The 18,807-nt window shown below is 33.0% G+C and overlaps 1 protein-coding gene across 1 annotated transcript; it reads right to left on the reverse strand.

Moving 5' to 3' along the window:
• Positions 1-1,373: 1,373 nt before the first annotated feature.
• On the reverse strand, positions 1,374-18,511 carry LOC111703773 (beta-glucuronidase; the record flags this gene model as incomplete). The annotated part of the gene is given in 22 exon segments (XM_023475821.1): positions 1,374-1,434; positions 1,863-1,933; positions 3,394-3,438; positions 3,680-3,768; positions 4,701-4,796; positions 5,634-5,678; positions 6,521-6,630; positions 7,765-7,867; positions 8,896-8,937; positions 9,581-9,638; positions 10,573-10,637; positions 11,197-11,275; positions 11,373-11,474; positions 12,653-12,795; positions 13,479-13,545; positions 14,123-14,196; positions 14,652-14,692; positions 14,885-15,002; positions 15,691-15,768; positions 16,311-16,432; positions 17,208-17,297; positions 18,328-18,511. Coding segments are annotated over 22 exon segments (1,732 nt in total), but the record flags the coding sequence as incomplete, so codon positions are not given.
• Between the last annotated feature and the right edge of the window lie 296 nt (positions 18,512-18,807).

Consider the following 18,807-nt stretch of genomic DNA (forward strand, 5'->3'; position numbering starts at 1 on the left):
CAAGCAATAATATTTACTGTTGCTCTACAAGCAATAATATTTACTGTTGCTCTACAAGCAATAATATTTACTGTTGCTCTACAAGCAATAATATTTACTGTTGCTCTACAAGTAATAATATTTACTGTTGCTCTACAAGCAATAATATTTACTGTTACTCTACAATAATATTTACTGTTGCTCTACAAGCAATGATATTTACTGTTGCTCTACAAGCAATAATATTTACTGTTACTCTACAATAATATTAATTAAGCGCAATAGTTTCTATTTTCTTGTGTTATATCTGAAGATATGTCTCAACTCAGTCTCTGTTATAAATTTATAACAGAAGCTGAGTTGAAACATATTTGTTGTGTGGCATGTAACAAGATTGATGTTTTGAATTTTTCCAAATAAGTTATCCAAATCCAGCTATACAGATCACAATTTGCATAAATTGCGAATGAAAATCCTATTTTCGCACTTTCTGCATTTAAGCAAGATGAATTAAAGGAATTGAGTCTTTTCCACAAACTCTGAATTTATAATCCCTATATCTTTGGAACCCAAAGTCGTAAATCTTTGATATTTCAAACTTATATCATTTGATCTAACAGAATTCATAGTTTAAAATATCTAAGGTCTACGACATTGGAATCCAAAGATATAGGGTTTAGAAAGCAGAGTTTGTGGTAAAGACTCACTTCCTTTGTGTTGATAGTTGCTAAAGCACCATAAAATGTTCTATTTTAGGGCTTAAAAGGACTGTAGTTGTAATTTTAAGAGACTAGTGATTTAAAAACAAACAAAAATGGGGACATGTACGTACCCAACGGTACCCTTTAAACCTAGATTATCAATAATCTGGAACATCGCGTTTCTAGATTGACAAGGTTTAATTTCTGAATTTCTCCATTGTTTCTGCAGCAGAAATGCTCAAGTCACTTATATAGAGAAAACAATTGAATATGGAAATGATATATCTAATTCATACTTGATCAGACAAAGCTTTCAAGGGTACCGTTGTAAATCGGGCATTGCCATCTGTGCATGGAGGTTTACTTGAAATTACGCTTACATTAGGGTGAANCATAATGACAGTATTCATTAATTAAATAATTTTGCAAATTGAAAACTGAGGCTATTGCATCAATTACAAACAATTGCATTGATAAAGAGGATTACCCCAATTTAAAATGTGCATAGAATTTGCGATAAACATAATACAATGTTTTTTTTGTCCTATTAGAGCGAAAATCAATCATAGATAATAAAAAAAAACTAAATTAGTTCAGAACTGGAGCTCTGTCATCAGCTACCTCCATTGCAAATAATCGTATTGCAAATGCTTAAAACTTATTTTAACACCGCATTATTATTAAATTTCAAACCTGCAAAGTTCCAAATCATTTCTCCAATGAACCACCCTTCAGCTTTTGCTTCATCGAATGCCTTTAACAAAATGTAAATAGTATACATCTATTTATCAAAGCTCTTCGCTCATATATTAAATGTTATCCTTTACATTGAAGGGCCCGGCGTTGCCTGTTCAGACTACCCACGAGTGTCCACGAAAAAATTTAGCCCATTCGTTCGAGCCGTTTGGCCGGCCAGAGGGAACATAAATATAAATGTCTTGTTTTATTTCATAGATAGATAAGTGTTAGTTAGTTTAGACATTAATTTGATAACTCATGGGCTCCAGTTTCAATAGAATATGTTGTGGCATGGAAGACTGAACGGCTGTGGCTCATGGCTGCCAGAAAACAAAAAGCTAACATGTGGCATGACAGAGAAAACGGTTGAGGCTCATGGCCGCCTTCCTTCCCCCGCTCCAAGACCACAGAGGAAGATATTAATTTAGAATTCTGTTTTTTTACCTTAAAATTTTCTTTCATCAGTTGAATTTGATATTCTTCTGAAAACACAACTGCAGGTAGGGTGTGGATTCCTACAGCAAAATAGCTGATTAAATGGACCATCGTTGTAATTTAAAGTCCATTTAGAGAGGGGAATGTCCGATTCACAACGGTACCCTTCAATTTTATCAATAATGTGGAAGATACTGGCGTTTTTAAACTTTAATTTAAACTTTAAAACCTAATCAATTCTGATAATTTCCTCTATTGTTTCTGAAGTAAAGAAATTCAAAAGTCACTTTATTGAGAAATCACGGTTTAAAATAATCAAAATTATGCATTTCTAATCACACAAAGCTTTTAAGATTGCCGTTATGAATCGGGCCAATTTATTTATGGAGTCAGTTTAGATTACATCCACATCCCACTTTGAAACTGTTCTGCAAAGATTAATTGCCTCCCCCAAAAAACAGTCCAAATCCTTGAGCCGCAAGATTGGTTTAGCTGTATGATGTATTCAAAAGTTAGGGAATTACAATTTAAAATATGAAAACATCCATTTTTTATTAAACTAGCTTGGGAACCCATCTTTGTCTGGAAACAAAGTTATCCTTATAAAAGTCAAACTATTCAAACTAGAATCTTAGCACATTCCCGTAGTTCTCCCGAGTTCCCCAATACAAATTTAAGGTAATTTGGCCCAGAGGTTCATGAGTTATGATATCGGACACCCAAACAGGCAACTTTACTTTACTAGCTTGAGCAAATAGATTCTAGTACAATAGATGGCAACGTAGAATTTGTACACTCTCAGTACAGTTAAGTATTCTGACGTCAAAAGTGTCAACTCAGTNCTTGAGCAAATAGATTCTTGTACAATAGATGGCAACGTAGAATTTGTACACTCTCAGTACAGCTATATTCTGACGTCAAAAGTGTCATCTCAGATATTGTGTCCGACAAAATAATCAATAATAGTGATAATTTTAGAATAAAGTGCTTTTCTTATAGTAAAATAAGTGCAGTTTCGTCTGTTCTTTAGTTTCTGTTTTTACACTTTTTTATTTAATCTTGGAAAACATGTCAACTATTGTGAGACAATTTCGTTTTCCTTGTTATATTTGACACTTGGGACGTTGTGTATGTATATAATTGATCCATTTCTCTGTTGCCACCTATTGTACTTGATAATCTATTTGAGCTTGAGAACCCAGCGTGGCACAGGGTACTCATAGTTACTCCCGCCGTTTACACGCACTTAAACTTTTTTTACCGGGAAACTAACTTTTCGCGATAAAAGTCGACCCACTCAATTTAAAATCTTAAAACCAAACTAAAAACATGCCCGTGGTTCTCCCGACTTCCCCAATACAAATTTGAGGCAAATCGGTCCAGGGGTTCCTGAGTTATGAGCGGATAAACAAAAAGACATCATAACAGAGATTACAACTTTATGTATTTCTATATTTATATATTTATTTATTTATGTGTGTGGATTTAACATTTTTTGTTTAAAATATATAGTTTTCAAAAATGAAATAATTTACAAAACCTGGGACAGTGTCGGCTCCGTATTCTGTGACCATTACGGGTTTACCTACAATTTAAACAAATTGAGGCAAATATCTATTTTTTTTTTTACGGCGAATATTTTACAATCATGACAAAAAGTTGGAGTAATCACTTTTTTGTGACTTTCTAAGCAAATTTTCACTTCATTTCTTTTTTAAATTGTCGTAAAAAGTAGTTTTTTTTTAAACATTTTCTAGGACTTGAACTCTTTGTCGTGTCAAAAAAAAAGATTTCATAAAAAAAAAATATTCTTAAACATTTTTAACCTCTAGATTCTCTCCAATGTTTGAGATCATTAAGCATATGTTTATATATTACTTCCAGATGCCCAGTATCACTGTACCAACCAAAATATCTAAAATAAAAGAATGTATAAACTTAAAATTCAAAAATTAAAACTCGAAACTCTTCCCCTTCAAATCCTATTTTTCTCTTATCAAAGATATTTTCAGTTAAAAAATTGTTGAAAGAACCTGTCAAATCTTTCGTTGGGATGTTTAGAAAGATGAAAATTTCCCTGTATGATAATTGNTTTAGAGTTTCGACATTCTTAAATCCAGAACGGATCGGGAATAATAGTGAAATTGAATATGTACATGGGGTACCAAAAAAAGGGTGATTGGGGTTTTTGAAGCATTTTTCTGCATCTCAAAATTCTGAGGGAGTCTTTCTTCTTTAATATTTTGATTCAAAGCCTTGTTTCTTTATTTTTATTATTATTTGTTATTTTTTGACAAATTGGGAATATTTTATTTTCATATTTTATTTTTATTATTTGTTATAAATATAAATCAAAACCAATATAAATTAGAATAAAAAGTAGTCTTTGTCGAATCTTTGGATTTCAAAATAAAGAGTACTTAGTTCTCAATTACATATAATGATCTTGATATATCCGAGAAAATGTTGAGAGCCTAGAACTTTTGTGTTGTCAATCTCAGGATTAAGCATTGATCTTCATTAATTGTGCAGAAGACATACGAATTTATTTAATTCCTATTGAATATCTCTTGGTGATCATATCGTGTGCAGGGATCAATCACACATCACATTGTTGCCACAGCGGATATCAAGATCAAGAGTAGAAGATTAGCCACAGCCTCACAGCGGATATCAAGATCAAGCGTTGAAGATTAGCACGATCTCATCAAAAAGTGTTAACCTTCATGTACGTTTTCACAATTATAACAGTAACAAATTAGATAGTCAGTTACGTTTCTATTAAAAGACATAACAAAGAGGACTTTCAATCCGGTTCTGTTAATCCCTGTATTTAACTAATTTTACCTATTTATTGCAATAACATCAAAATGTTGGCTAGCCTGCTCTGTTTTATAATCAGCATTGATCACCAGTGTAATTGCTCGAGTTCCGTCCAAAGATCTGAAGAAATAACATGTAAACTAAACTGCCTTTTAAATCAGAAATCCTTGCAAGACATTTCATTTTTTTTCGGACGTGAAAACACAGATAAAACATAGATAAACATTTCATAGATATAACATTTCAAAGTTAGACAATTTCATAGATAAAGCACTTAACAATTCAAACATTTCATAGACAAAATATTTCATAGATTAACCCTTTCATGGTAATACATTTCGTAGATTAAATAGTTCATAGATAATGCATTTAGTAGATAGAACATTTCATAGATAAAATATTTCATAGATTAACCATTTCATGGTAAAACATTTCGTAGATAAACCATTTCATAGATAATAAATTTAGTAGATAAAACATTTCATAGATAAATTATTTCATAGATTAACCATTTCATGGTAAAACATTTCATTGATAATACATTTAGTAGATAAAGCATTTCATAGATTAACCATTTCATGGTAAAACATTTCGTAGATTAAACATTTCACAGATAATACATTTTATGAAAGGGCATTTCAAAAATAGAATAATTGATTAAACGTTTTGAAAAAAAAGAAACAAACCTTAAAAAGACCCGACAAAAAAATAAATCTAATCGTTTTAAATGCAACAAAAAAATGAAAACCCCACATTTAAACCTCAATTAGATGAATAAAAAACTAAGAACCAGTTTTAAAGAATAGCTAAACATAGTTGAGCTGCATGAACTGAGCTGAATTAATTCTACTTACCATTACCCAGTGCACAAGAGAAGTGGATCAACTTAGTCTACGCGGTTCAACTACTTCAAGCTATTCATAAAATCTGATTCCTGTAATTCTAAAGTATACTTGCCTGGTAAAGTTGTAAACTTTCTCAAAATATATTCCAGAATCGTTTCTAAATTTAAAAAAAGAACAATTAAAAACTAAAATTAAAGTTACACAACATTTTTAAAGGGACCGCTCACTTCGTTTCAGACAAAAGGACCGTTCCCTTTGCGCTCGATTTCTAAACGAAAAATCCATTTTTTCTCCGGCCACAGTTGTCTTTGAAAAGTAAGACCAATACTAATCAATTGCTAATAAGCTATTTAGTTTACCCCGTAATTACCCAAATAAGTGAACGGTCCCTTTAAGATTATTTTTTTCTACATCTCAACTGTCGTACAGTGATTCCCATAAATTTAGTAGAGCTATCATAGTCCCTGAATTTCTTAGATGGGAGTGATTACTTTTATATCTGTTTGACCTTGCTGTCTCACGCTTCAAAGCAGTTTCAGATTCTATTATGGTATATTTCGAAATAAAGATTTGCATTTTCAGCACCTACAAAGTTTTTAATCTGTTGGGCAATCAGAAGAGAATAGCGATATATCTAGCCCATGAGTAACCGATCAGTGTTAGCTAGAGTGTTCTGTAAGTCATACTCGGGGAACAACCGTTCTTTAACGGGAAAGAACGGAAAACCCATGAACGATGCCATCAATATCGAAAGATGGAACAAAAATGTGTGCGATTCGTTTCCAATTTCCATCTTTAAAATTCTTTTTTTCTCTAGCTGCATTTCTTAACCTTTACTTCTCTACCTGTATTTCTCTGTCTGTATTTCTCTACCTGTATTTCTCTACCTGTATTTCTCTACCTGTATTTCGCTACCTGTATTTCTCTACCTGTATTTCTCTATCTGTATTTCTCTACCTGTATTTCTCTACCTGTATTTCTCTACCCGTATTTCTCTACCTGTAAGATTTTGGTTCATTTCCTACTGACCACATGACAACACTGGGTCGGTTCTTATCCCGATCCACTAGTTCCTTCAGAGACTTTAGATGGTTCACCAGCAGTTCATCCTTGGGAAAATAAGATATCCCTCGTACGCCCCTGCTCCTCACCCTAACTAAGCCTGTGATTCGTACTGCAGTGATCTGCAGTACATTGACCGAAGAAAAGGTGGGGTTTAGCAGAGAGTGCCCTGTACATGGAAAATTTAATGTATAAATCCACACATAAAACAAAGGAACACTTGTGACTCAAACCAAGCGTGGAAACGGCATCAGTTTTGCTCCAACCAACTAGCCCTTATAGACTAGACTAAGTCTCGTGGAAAACAGAACCGAGACTCAGAGGGAGGGGGGGACCGAACACAGTTGACCTGCCTGCAGGGAACTAAGATTATGTTAAGAATAACTAACCTTTATAAGGACTTCAGGCAGGGGCGGCTCATTATATTCCCCCTCCCTGGAATTCTTTACAGACAATTTGTTCAATTTTATGTGAAAACCATGAGCAAGGAGGTGGAATTTTTAAAAATCTTTTTTTTAAATTCAAAATTAAAGGACTAGAAGTTGCCTGCTCTCTCTTCTTGCGCTCTTAATTTTAACAGGGGGGGACGTCCCCCCAATTTTCCAGCGAGAGGGACATCCCCCAAATTTTCCAGGAGGGGGGACGTCCCCTCCATAAGCCTCCACTGACTTTGGAACGAAGACGCAAAATTATTCTGCTGCTTTGAGACTATGTCAGGAGAAGCTATCATGCAAATACAAGATTATGGATGTGGAAGTGATATTTTTCCTTTTTTTAGATAGAACAGGAACTGCACTTCACACTTCACACAAACTCAAATTGTATAATCTTTTTACAACTGGATGGTGTAAACTATTTAATATTTTAAACTTAAACTATTTAAATTAATATTCATATTCATATCAATATTATGTGTGATATGTCAAATATATACGACATCAGGTGGCAAAGATATACGACATCAGGTGGCAAAGATATAGGGACTAGAAAGTTATAATTTGTGGCAAGTAATTTGTTTCTTTTCACATTAATCTCCTTATAAAGAGAAGATTTATTTAGTGATGTACCGTCTTGATTTGCCGTCTATGGTCTGTACATATATACTGTACAAATTGCTCAAACTTCCTATGAGTCGGTACAGTACTTTAAAGGAACAGGAGTTTGAATCAAATAGAAGTTACCTCAAAATGATCCAGCGCCACCGCAGGACATTCGTCAATAATAACAATCCCGTTTTCATCTGCTAAATCCATAATCTCATCTGCGTAGGGATAGTGGGAGGTCCTATAGGTAGAGTATGGTACTGGTAGTCAATGTAAGCATAATTTCAAGTGACCTTCCATGCAAAGATGGCAAAGTCCGATTTACAACGGTACCCTTCACAGTGAGAGGCATTCGGTTACTTTTATTTATAATTAAACGTTTTTTTGTCTATAATTCAATTGTCTTTAAGCTTACGGATTTATTTATTTTATACTTTTTCATTTAAAACGTATATGCTAACAAAAAAGTATTTGTGAAAAAAGGCTAAAAATTTCTGTATAAGGGGTAAAATTGTGATTGAAAGTCGCATCTTCCTGAAATATTGACAGAAACCGTTAAATCCACGTGCCTTGAAAGCTTTTTCTGATAAAGTATTTATATCATATCTTATTGTTTTTATAAACTGTTTATTTAAATTTTTTGTATGGAGTGTCTCTTGAAATTACGCGTACAGTCCCTTTAAGTTCATTAGTTTTTTACTTATATTTTCTTTAAAGATCAAAATTTGTTCCAGTGTAATAAAAGTAAATGTCTTCAAAATTGTTTATTATAAAAATTTGCTTTTCTCACGCTAGGCATAATTTTGACGCTGACAAAAAATAAAATATGCAAAAAAAGAACCAAAAAACGAACGTACGTTCGAACCTTCTTGGATTGTTTTTCCATTTTTTAAAGTTTTTTAGTTTTTTAGTATACAAATACTGCAAACATTAATAAAAGCAAATTCTAACAGAAAACGGTTTGAAAATCGTGGAAGTTTTTTAAAATAAAAAAGACAAAAATACGATTTACTATCTATACCTGTAGGAGTTGGATTCACTACTATACCTGTAGGAGTTGGATTCACTATCTATACCTGTAGGAGTTGGATTCACTAATATACCTGTAGGAGTTGGATTCACTACTATACCTGTAGGAGTTGGATTCACTATCTATACCTGTAGGAGTTGGATTCACTACTATACATGTAGGAGTTGGATTCACTATCTATACCTGTAGGAGGTGGATTCACTATCTATACCTGTAGGAGGTGGATTCACTATTTATACCTGTAGGAGTTGGCTCCAATCCATTTTATCAAATTGTAATCTCTAACAAATCAATTTTTGAAATTATAGCAAAAACTAACCATTTTTATCAAAAGTTTTTGGTAAATTTGATTGAGTTAGTAAGAGATTTAGCTGAAGAAAACTTTGGAATAGGAAGAAGACTTTTAGTGAAAATTCATAACTCTAAAAAGTCCAATGAACATGAGAAACAGTAATTGTGCAGTGTAAACAGAACCATTACACTAAATTATTGATTCAATAATTTTGTCTAGTACAAATATTTGCTTTATAACAACATTAAATGCACATCAGTATTGCTTTAATGTCGTCTTCCCATTCCATTGTTTTCTGGTTCTCACTGTATTCTGCATCAGTGCGGCGTTTATTCTCATATTTACGGTAATTTTTAGATCATTTAAATTTAATTTTTAGATCGGTTAAAAGTCAGTGACCCAGTAAATGTAACTTTGTCTCATTTCCTATAATTTCATGCTTTTTTTAAGGTATTAGATATATATAAAGTCTTTTATACTAATATAATATTATTAGAGATCAAAACTTTATATTATACTTATTCGTGATTCAGCTGAAAACTATTCAGTTCATTCAAAAGTTTCCATCCTAGGTTAATTGTTGAAAAAATATGCGATTAAAGCAAAAAAAAAAGATAATTTTAAATAATTTCCTGAGAACTAAGGGCAGATCAAGCCCCTTCCCTCTAATGTTTGAATCTTCATGTCTTCCTAGACAAATACTTTTTTAATTAAACTAATTCAATTCAAGTAATTAAATACAGGGTTACCCATAAATACTTCTTTAATTAAACTAATTCAATTCAAGTTAAATACAGGGTTACCCACAAAGAAAGATACTTCAGAGACGAGAGTGCCAAGTTCCGTGCATCTGTTAGCTTGTTTCTATCTTTAACAGACATTAAGTAAATCTTTGAAAAACAGCACCCATCCCTTAGATCGTTATAGTTCAATTTTAGGAAGTCATTAAAAGCTTTGTTTTTGCGAGTAACCCTTTATGTTCACTAATTTGATGGGAATCATTACATTTTTTAAGGTGATAAAAAAAGAAAAAGGAATTGAGTTTTTGCCACAAACTCTGATTTTCTAATCTCTATATCTTTGTAACCCAATGTCGTAGACCTTAAATATTTCAAACTTATAGATAAAATAACCTAAGTTTGAAATATCAAAGGTTTGCACCATCAGGTTGCAAAGATTTGAAGATTTGAAGATTTGAGTTTGTGGCAAAAACTCAATTCCCTTTTCAATAAAATACAACTTTTTTCTGATGTCTTTCCTTAAGGAGACAAAAATAAGGTTAATTTTTCATTTCAAATTTTAAATAAAAACAAACACAAAACTTTTTTAAACTGCAGCTCCCTTTCCTTGGTATTAGGAAGTAATTTCAAGTGAGCTTCCATTTTTAAAATGCTATTTACTTTTGGTATATTTACCCTTCAAACCTTTATTTGAGTAACACATTCTGAAAATTTCCGTCATTGTCTCTGAGAACCCACGATTTATCAATTTTAAGTTTAAAAAACTAGTATATCTCCTTAATCCTTGATGAGACAAAGGTTCAAACAACTCCATGAACATGGAGGGTCAATTGGAAATACGTCTGTAGTCCCTTTAATAAATAAAAATTTGAAGATTAACTCACCAAATCCTGTGAAATAGAAGTTCTCATGATTGATTTGAAATGCTGATGACCCCCAGCTCACCTCTCTTAAAATTTATCTTAATTATTTGTGGAAATCGTTAAATCACATTTTGAAATGTGCAGTAAAAAAGCCTACTTTCTAAGAAAAAAAAATATTGGAAAAAAGTTTTTTTTAAGAACTTTTAATAGATTTCTTTTGGTGAAATAAAAAAAAATTCTGAAAGAGAACTGTAAGCTAGCTTTCAGGCATTTAAATATTTTTAACTATTTATTAGCAATTTTTGGGTTTAAAAGTTAAACTATTATGGTTACCAAATGAAAAGCAATAAAAAATTATTTTTCTGTAGTTTTGGGGGTTGAATGCAAAAAGTAAATTTTAAATTTTGTTAGTTTCAGTAATACGAAGTTACATCCTAATATATAAAATCTAAAAATATATAAAATACTATTTCTTTATATTGTAGGACCCGCAAAATTACGGAGTGGAAGACGACTTTAAGACACAAGTATAACTAAATAGCCAATGAACAATTGAACACAGGGAACACAGCAATTGTAATGTAGTATCTTCATATTCCATAGTTTTAATGGGTCACACCGTAAGTGTTTAATAAGATGATTTCCCTAAGCCCTATGGGTAATTGATAAACATCAGAACCGTATCTAACATGAGACACAGTCACCAACAGTTGATGCATATATCCTAAATAGATGAGCATTAAAACTACAAATAAATGGATTATGAAAGGGAAGAGATTTTTTTTTCATTTAATATCTCCTTAGTACCTCTTATCTATTACCTGGAGTCTCTGACATGAGATACGGCCACCAGAGAGCAGGGTTCTTTATTTTAATATCTCCTTGACATGAGTGCAGATCTCCAACCACTACTCCAGATTTATCTATACAACATAGTTCTTTATTTTGATATCTCCCTGACAGGTGTTCAGTTCTCCAACCACTACTCCAGATTTATCTTAACAACAGAGTTCTTTATTTTAATATCCCCCTGAAAGGAGTGCAGATCTCCAACCACTACTCCAGATTTATCTAAGCAACAGGGTTCTTTATTTTAATATCCCCCTGACAGGAGTTCAGTTCTCCAACCACTACTCCAGATCTATCTATGCAAAAGAGTTCTTTATTTTAATATCTCCCTGACAGGAGTGCAGATCTCCAACCACTACTTCAGATTTATCTATGCAACAGAGTTCTTTATTTTAATATCTCCCTGACAGGAGTGCAGATCTCCAACCTCTACTCCAGATTTATCTATACAACATAGTTCTTTATTTTAATATCTCCCTGACAGGTGTTCAGTTCTCCAACCACTACTCCAGATTTATCTTAACAACAGAGTTCTTTATTTTAATATCTCCCTGACAGGAGTGCAGTTCTCCAACCTCTACTCTAGATTTATCTAAAAAACAGAGTTCTTTATTTCAATATCCCCCTGACAGGAGTGCAGATCTCCAACCACTACTCCAGATTTATCTATGCAACAGAGTTCTTTATTTTAATATCTCCCTGACAGGAGTTCAGATCTCCAACCTCTACTCCAGATTTATCTAAACAACAGGGTTCTTTATTTCAATATCCCCCTGACAGGAGTTCAGATCTCCAACCTCTGCTCCAGATTTATCTAAACAACAGGGTTCTTTATTTCAATATCTCCCTGACAGGAGTTCAGATCTCCAACCTCTACTCCAGATTTATCTAAACAACATAGTTCATAGGTATAGATAAATCTGGCAGGAGTCCAGATTTATCAATACAAAACATATCTCCATACACCCAAGCATTGACTTCTCATTATAAAATATTTAATGCCACTGCCATAGGACATACAGTTGCTGTTTAGGGTGCAACAAAAAAGAGAAGGCTTTCATTAGATTTTTTAAAAATTCAATTTCTTTTTCTCTTAGAAATGAAAAAGGGTACCAGTCTTTCCCCGGCCATTAAAGGTTATGACAGGAAAATTACCAAAATAATTTTTTAGAAATTACTAAGGGAGGTGGGGTTAAAATATTTGACACAATTGGCATGCAGTTTTTTAATTATTACAATAAAAAATAGTTACCAAGTAATTTAATATCACATTGAACACCATCTTGTTGCTTGCTGCCAGCTGCCAGAGTAAATTCCACATCTACAGTTAGAGTGGCGAGAAGGTGGTCACTGGATACTAGCGTTGATGTTGTTATATCAGATACATAAAGATCCCTGATTAGAAGGGGATATTCAGATACGTGTGGGTGTCAAACTACAGTTTTATTTTTAGAAGAAAAAATTTCTCAAAAGTATAAAAAAAAGTTCTCCAGTATAATGCTAATATGATTTCATAAAATTCCGTTTTACCATTTAAATAAAAGGATTTTATGAAAATTATTTCTACTTTACACTGAAAATTCAATTTCTCAAAAATATAAAAAAATGTTTTCCCGGAAAATACGCCCTGTTGCTATACGTAGCGGTTTCTATACGTTGGATTTCTATAAGGTTTGACACCGTGAGGATGATGGAGGTACTTCAATCTTTACATAAGATAAGGCAGGGTATGTAGATCAAATTTATCATTTCACCATGGGGTACCCTAATGGCAGAATTTAAAAATGACTTCAGAGAAAACTGAAGTGGTCAATGGCCACACCTTTTAGGGAAGTCTAAAACGAAGGGATCAAGTATAATTGATCCTCAAATTTAAAAGTGGCCACATTGGATATCAAGATCAAGCGTTCTGATCTCTGAATATTCTTTCGTAGCCAATATAAATACTTTATAGTTTAAGACTATTTTCAAGGCAGAAGACCAAATTCAACCTTTGTATTATCATCTTCAGAGATTGTCAAGTCATCATTAAATTCTCAAACACAACAACAGTCCCTTTAATAAATAATAATATGAACCTGGGTAGAGTGTAGAGAATGACCGGCCGATGAATACCAGCGTAGTTGAAGAAATCAAATCCAATCTCTGATTCAAAGTCAAATCAAAATTAATTTAATTTCTAATTAAAAAAAACTGGCGAAATAATACAATCTAAAGGTTAAGCAGAACATGCTGGATCTGAGGGCCAATGCTTGGCTTCAACGACTGAACTCAATATCAAGAGGATAAGTTTTCAGCTGACATATGAAAAATCGGGGAAAGGAATTGAGTCTTTGCCACAAACTCTGATTTTTTAATCTCTATATCTTTTCAACCCAATGTCGTAGTCCTTAGATATTTCAAACTATGAATTCTTTTAGATCAAAAAACCTAAGTTTGAAATATCAAAGGTTTTTGTCCTCAGGTTAACAAGATATAGGGATGGGAAAATCCGAGTTTGTGGTAAAGACTCAATTCCTTTATTCATTCCTGACACTGCCTCTGGCCAATGAAAGAGGTGAAAAACTTGGTAAATTGTAATAACCTTTGAAAGCCATAAGCTGCGGATATTAGACCAATAGCCTTTTTCAGATTAAAGCTCCATCTGACTGCAAAGGTTTACAGTTAAATCAATCACTCTCTTATAAAATATTCCCTTTTCTAAATAAATAATAAGGTTTGCCTAGTGTAGAATATCCAGGTGAATAATTATCATCATCATTCTTCCAAACTACACTCCCTTGGGGAACCGTATACCTAGAACATATAAACATTGTAAACTACACTGCCCTGGGGAACCGTATACCTAGAACATATAAACATTGTAAACTACACGACTGTAAAAACATGTCACAAGAATTTCTACTTTTTTCATTTTATTTTGTTCGTTCATGAAGGACCCATTTCGTTTTTTCAATTGGTCAAAAAAAATTGTTTCTTTTTTTCAGTAAAACAAACTATGTCACCATTCACCAACTGAAAATTAACCTTTTTACCAAGAATAAGACCTTGAAAGTGTCTATATGCGTATAAATCGAATTTAAGAAAGAAAATTAGATATCATATCTTTTTATGCAAGGTGTGAACTGTGTAAAAGTAAGGGCGACAGGATTTGTAACATATTTGACTACATACATACATAGGACTGCTGGGGAGATTTGGATGAGTGAAGACCCTCAAGATCTGTCACTGTCCTCTTGATAAATACTAACCTTGTTAAAGTATTATTAACCGCAACTGTAATCCAGTTTTCCTGTTTTCATGTTTTCATTGATTTTTTATTTTTTAACATTTAAAATTTTTTAGTTGGTTTATCTTATTTTAGTATATTAATTATCAATTAATCTTATTTTTTAAAAAAAAAGTTGTATTAATATTTTTGTGTGACTCTTACAAGTATAGAAAAAAGATAAACAATTGAGTTCATAAGCTTGAAAATATGTTCCTGTGAAAAGTTAAGAACAGCTGACAGATTAAATGAGAAAGGAAGATGGCCGCCACTATGGGATCCAACATGGCGCCCGTTCACGTACACAGCTCCAGTGTAGTGAACAGATCCAAACCTAAAATATTTCTCTTGGAATAGAGTATACATCTAAGAAGACAAAAGACGAAGGAAGCGTATATGCATATGATAATTCAAAAGCTTTATGCAGTGGGACCCATAGAACTGTGGAATAGCTAGACAACTGCTAGAATCACTTTAGGATTTTAAATACAGTCAAAAGAACATGAAACAAAAAAAGTGTGCTGTGGACACAGACCCATTTTAACAATTTGCTTTATACCAACAGCACCACATATTATATAGTTGTATGGGTCCCATTGTACTATTACACAGGAAACTCATTTAAGATTGATAAATAATGTGTCAAATCTTTTTTTTATTCTATAGCCCTTTCTACTTTTATATCCTTTAATAAATAGTTCTGAAGAAAGTTGTGTATGTGAAACTTAGGTTAATTTTCATATTAAGGGTCGATGGCGTTGAACCCCCCCAACCGGCGGGTTTTCCGACGCTCTAGCATCCTCGTACGTGAAGCGATCTGGGTAACTAATAATATCTTCCCCACTGCATGTATTTAAATTTTTTTAAATGCACATTTAATTAGATTCATCTCTTTTTGAATTTTGATATCACAGTTATAAATTGATAATGATACTCTCTATTTTATGTTTTAAGAGCACTCCCTTGCAGTTTGTCCTCAATTACTTTTTTGAAATTCGCAAACACTACCTTTAATGGATTACCTGACAAATACACTTTGTTCCCTCCAGGACTGAGGAACAAAAAACCTTCTTCCATACCAAACCCAGCCAACATAATCTCTTCACAGAAAATTTAAAGGTTTGGGCAAAAATAAAGCTGGAGTAAAATCATCAAACCTGGAAACTTTTGTTTTGTTAATCTGCAGATTAATTTAATCTTTATTCTTTATCCCGCATGGTAATCGTACCCAGTCAGGGGTTGAAGGAAGCTTTGATTAGGGGAGGAATAACTAAAATGAAGATATTGAAAGATAATATTGAATATCGAGATCAAGCGATTGGGATTATGAGCATCCAAAGCAAACGTTCCCAAAACTCTGGGTACCGCCGCGGAGATGCATTTCTTATCGGAAACCCTATTTTTCAAGAAGATTCATCATAATTCATTCATTCATATAATCTGAAACCTCTCCTTTGTATTGCATTGTATAGTGCTACTAAGTTGAATCTAAAAAAAATAGTTGTCACCGATTAGGTTTTTTTATTAAACAAGTAAATTGTCAAAAAAATGTGTCTCCAGTGCAACAGGGTTGGCAATGGAACTCCTATAATAATGATTTATCCTCGCTATTTAAAACTTCATTATTTTGTTCTTTCTGTGCCTTATATTGGGATCTACTGTGATATCATTGTAGCTAGAGGGTACAGGCATATGTATTACATCATTCTTTAAGTCCAGGGGAGCTTGGTACCATTCTTCTCTAAACCCAACATCTGGATCCATCTAAACATAACTACATTTAGGACCATAAACCCGGTTTGGGACTAATATCCCCTGAAATAGTAATATTTATCAGTTTAAATAAATCCAACATCTAAAACTCTGATCTCATCTAAACTCTGTAATCTATGGTTTAGCTCGTCTGAACTCTGTAATCTATGGTTTACTGAACTCTGTAATCTATGGTTTAGCTCGTCTGAACTCTGTAATCTATGGTTTAGCTCGTCTGAACTCTGTAATCTATGGTTTAGCTCGTCTGAACTCTGTAATCTATGGTTTAGCTCGTCTGAACTCTGTAATCTATGGTTTAGCTTGTCTGAACTCTGTAATCTATGGTTTAGCTTGTCTGAACTCTGTAATCTATGGTTTAGCTCGTCTGAACTCTGTAATCTATGGTTTAGCTCGTCTGAACTCTGTTAACTATGGTTTAGCTTGTCTGAACTCTGTAATCTATGGTTTAGCTCGTCTGAACTCTGTAATCTATGGATTAGCTTGTCTGAACTCTGTAATCTATGGTTTAGCTCGTCTGAACTCTGTAATCTATGGTTTAGCTCGACTGAACTCTGTTAACTATGGTTAAGATTTTCAGAAAGTTTTTACCTAACCGAGAGTTTAAAACTAGATCCCATCTAGACTCTTCGACATTTGACTCTCTACTTTACCTTATCAGAGAGTTAAAAACTCCGGATCCCATCTAGACTCTTTGACTCTTTACTTTACCTTATTCGAGAGTTTAAAACTCCAGATCCCATTTAGACTCTTTGATTCTCTACTTTACCTTATCCGAGAGTTTAAAACTCCAGATCCCATCTAGACTTTTTGACTCTCTACTGGATGAATCCCTGGGATAGAGTCCACAGCTTGCATACTGAACATTTTAGTAAAAAAATTATATATCAATAAAAACTTTTTTTTTGTTGAAATATTCTTGAATTTTTAGAAGTCAACAGATTTAAATTTGATTGAGATTGTCCGGGTCGGATAGTTAGATATACATACTACAGTGAGCTCAATAAAACTGTGGAATAAGAAGAAATTATATGTGTATTTCAGGGGAAGAAAGTTCCAACCCTTGATATGGGCCAAATGGGCAAAGTTTCTGTTTTACCTTTTTATATTTTATAACTTAAGCCGAGAAGTAACAAACTGTTTGCATACTTTGATTTAGAATAGTTAAGGCTACATTTTTACAACAAAATTTTAAATACTTTACTCCTACAAATAAAAAAATGTCATTTTTTGATGATTATTGATTTCATAGAACATTTGTCAGGTTCGAAACAGAACCACGATTTGGAACTTTCTTCCCCTGTTAAAAGTTAATAGCAAATAGTTCCTTTAACACTGAACACTTAGTTTACAGTTCCTTTAACACTTTACACTTAGTTTACAGTTCCTTTAACACTGAACACTTAGTTTACAGTCCCTATAACACTGAACACTTAGTTTACAGTCCCTATAACACTGAACACTTAGTTTACAGTCCCTATAAATGGTTCTGTAAACACTTAGTTTAAAGTCCCTATAGCACTCAACACTTAGTTTACAAATCCTATAAATTGTTCTGTGAACACTTAGCTTACAGCCCCTTTAACACTGAACACTTAGTTTACAGTCCCTTTAACACTGAACACTTAGTTTACAGTCCTTTTAACACTGAACACTTAGTTTACAGTTCCTTTAACACTGAACACTTAGTTTACAGTCCCTTTAACACTGAACACTTAGTTTACAGTCCCTTTAACACTGAACACTTAGTTTACAGTCCCTATAACACTGAACACTTAGTTTACAGTCCCTATAACACTGAACACTTAGTTTACAGTTCCTTTAACACTGAACACTTAGTTTACAGTCCCTTTAATACTGAACACTTAATACTTTTTTTTCAATTTTACCTGCATCACCAGGAGTAGAATTAAAGCCTTCATTTTTGTATCAATTTAGTCAAACACATAAATAGTAGAATAACTATATTAAACTTAATTTTTTATGTTTGTTTAATTTATTTAACTTAATTGAAGTCCCACTCTTGGAGATAGACCGAACTGATTTAAATCCCTATCTCGGAGATATCCTTCTCTTATCAAACCTTGTGTAAACATAGATATATATATGGTGAAATCTACACTTTAGTATGTTTAACCCTATTCCTCCCACCCTCCCCTCACCCCTATCTTGCAACACTGAACTCTGTTAAATTGTTCATCTACAATTGAGATCGGGCTTTTTTTGAAGTGTCGCCAGGTTGGGGACCTTTTTTTTGGTCCTAACTATAAAAATTTCACAAAAAGGTTTCCATTTTTAAGGAGTACTTGGGAAAATGCTATTATATTTATATACCTTGAATATTTCAGTTTTATCTAGATATATGTTCC

Source organism: Eurytemora carolleeae, unplaced genomic scaffold (genome assembly GCF_000591075.1).
Source record: "Eurytemora carolleeae unplaced genomic scaffold, Eaff_2.0 scaffold553, whole genome shotgun sequence".
Classification (NCBI taxonomy): Eukaryota; Metazoa; Arthropoda; class Copepoda; order Calanoida; family Temoridae; genus Eurytemora; species Eurytemora carolleeae.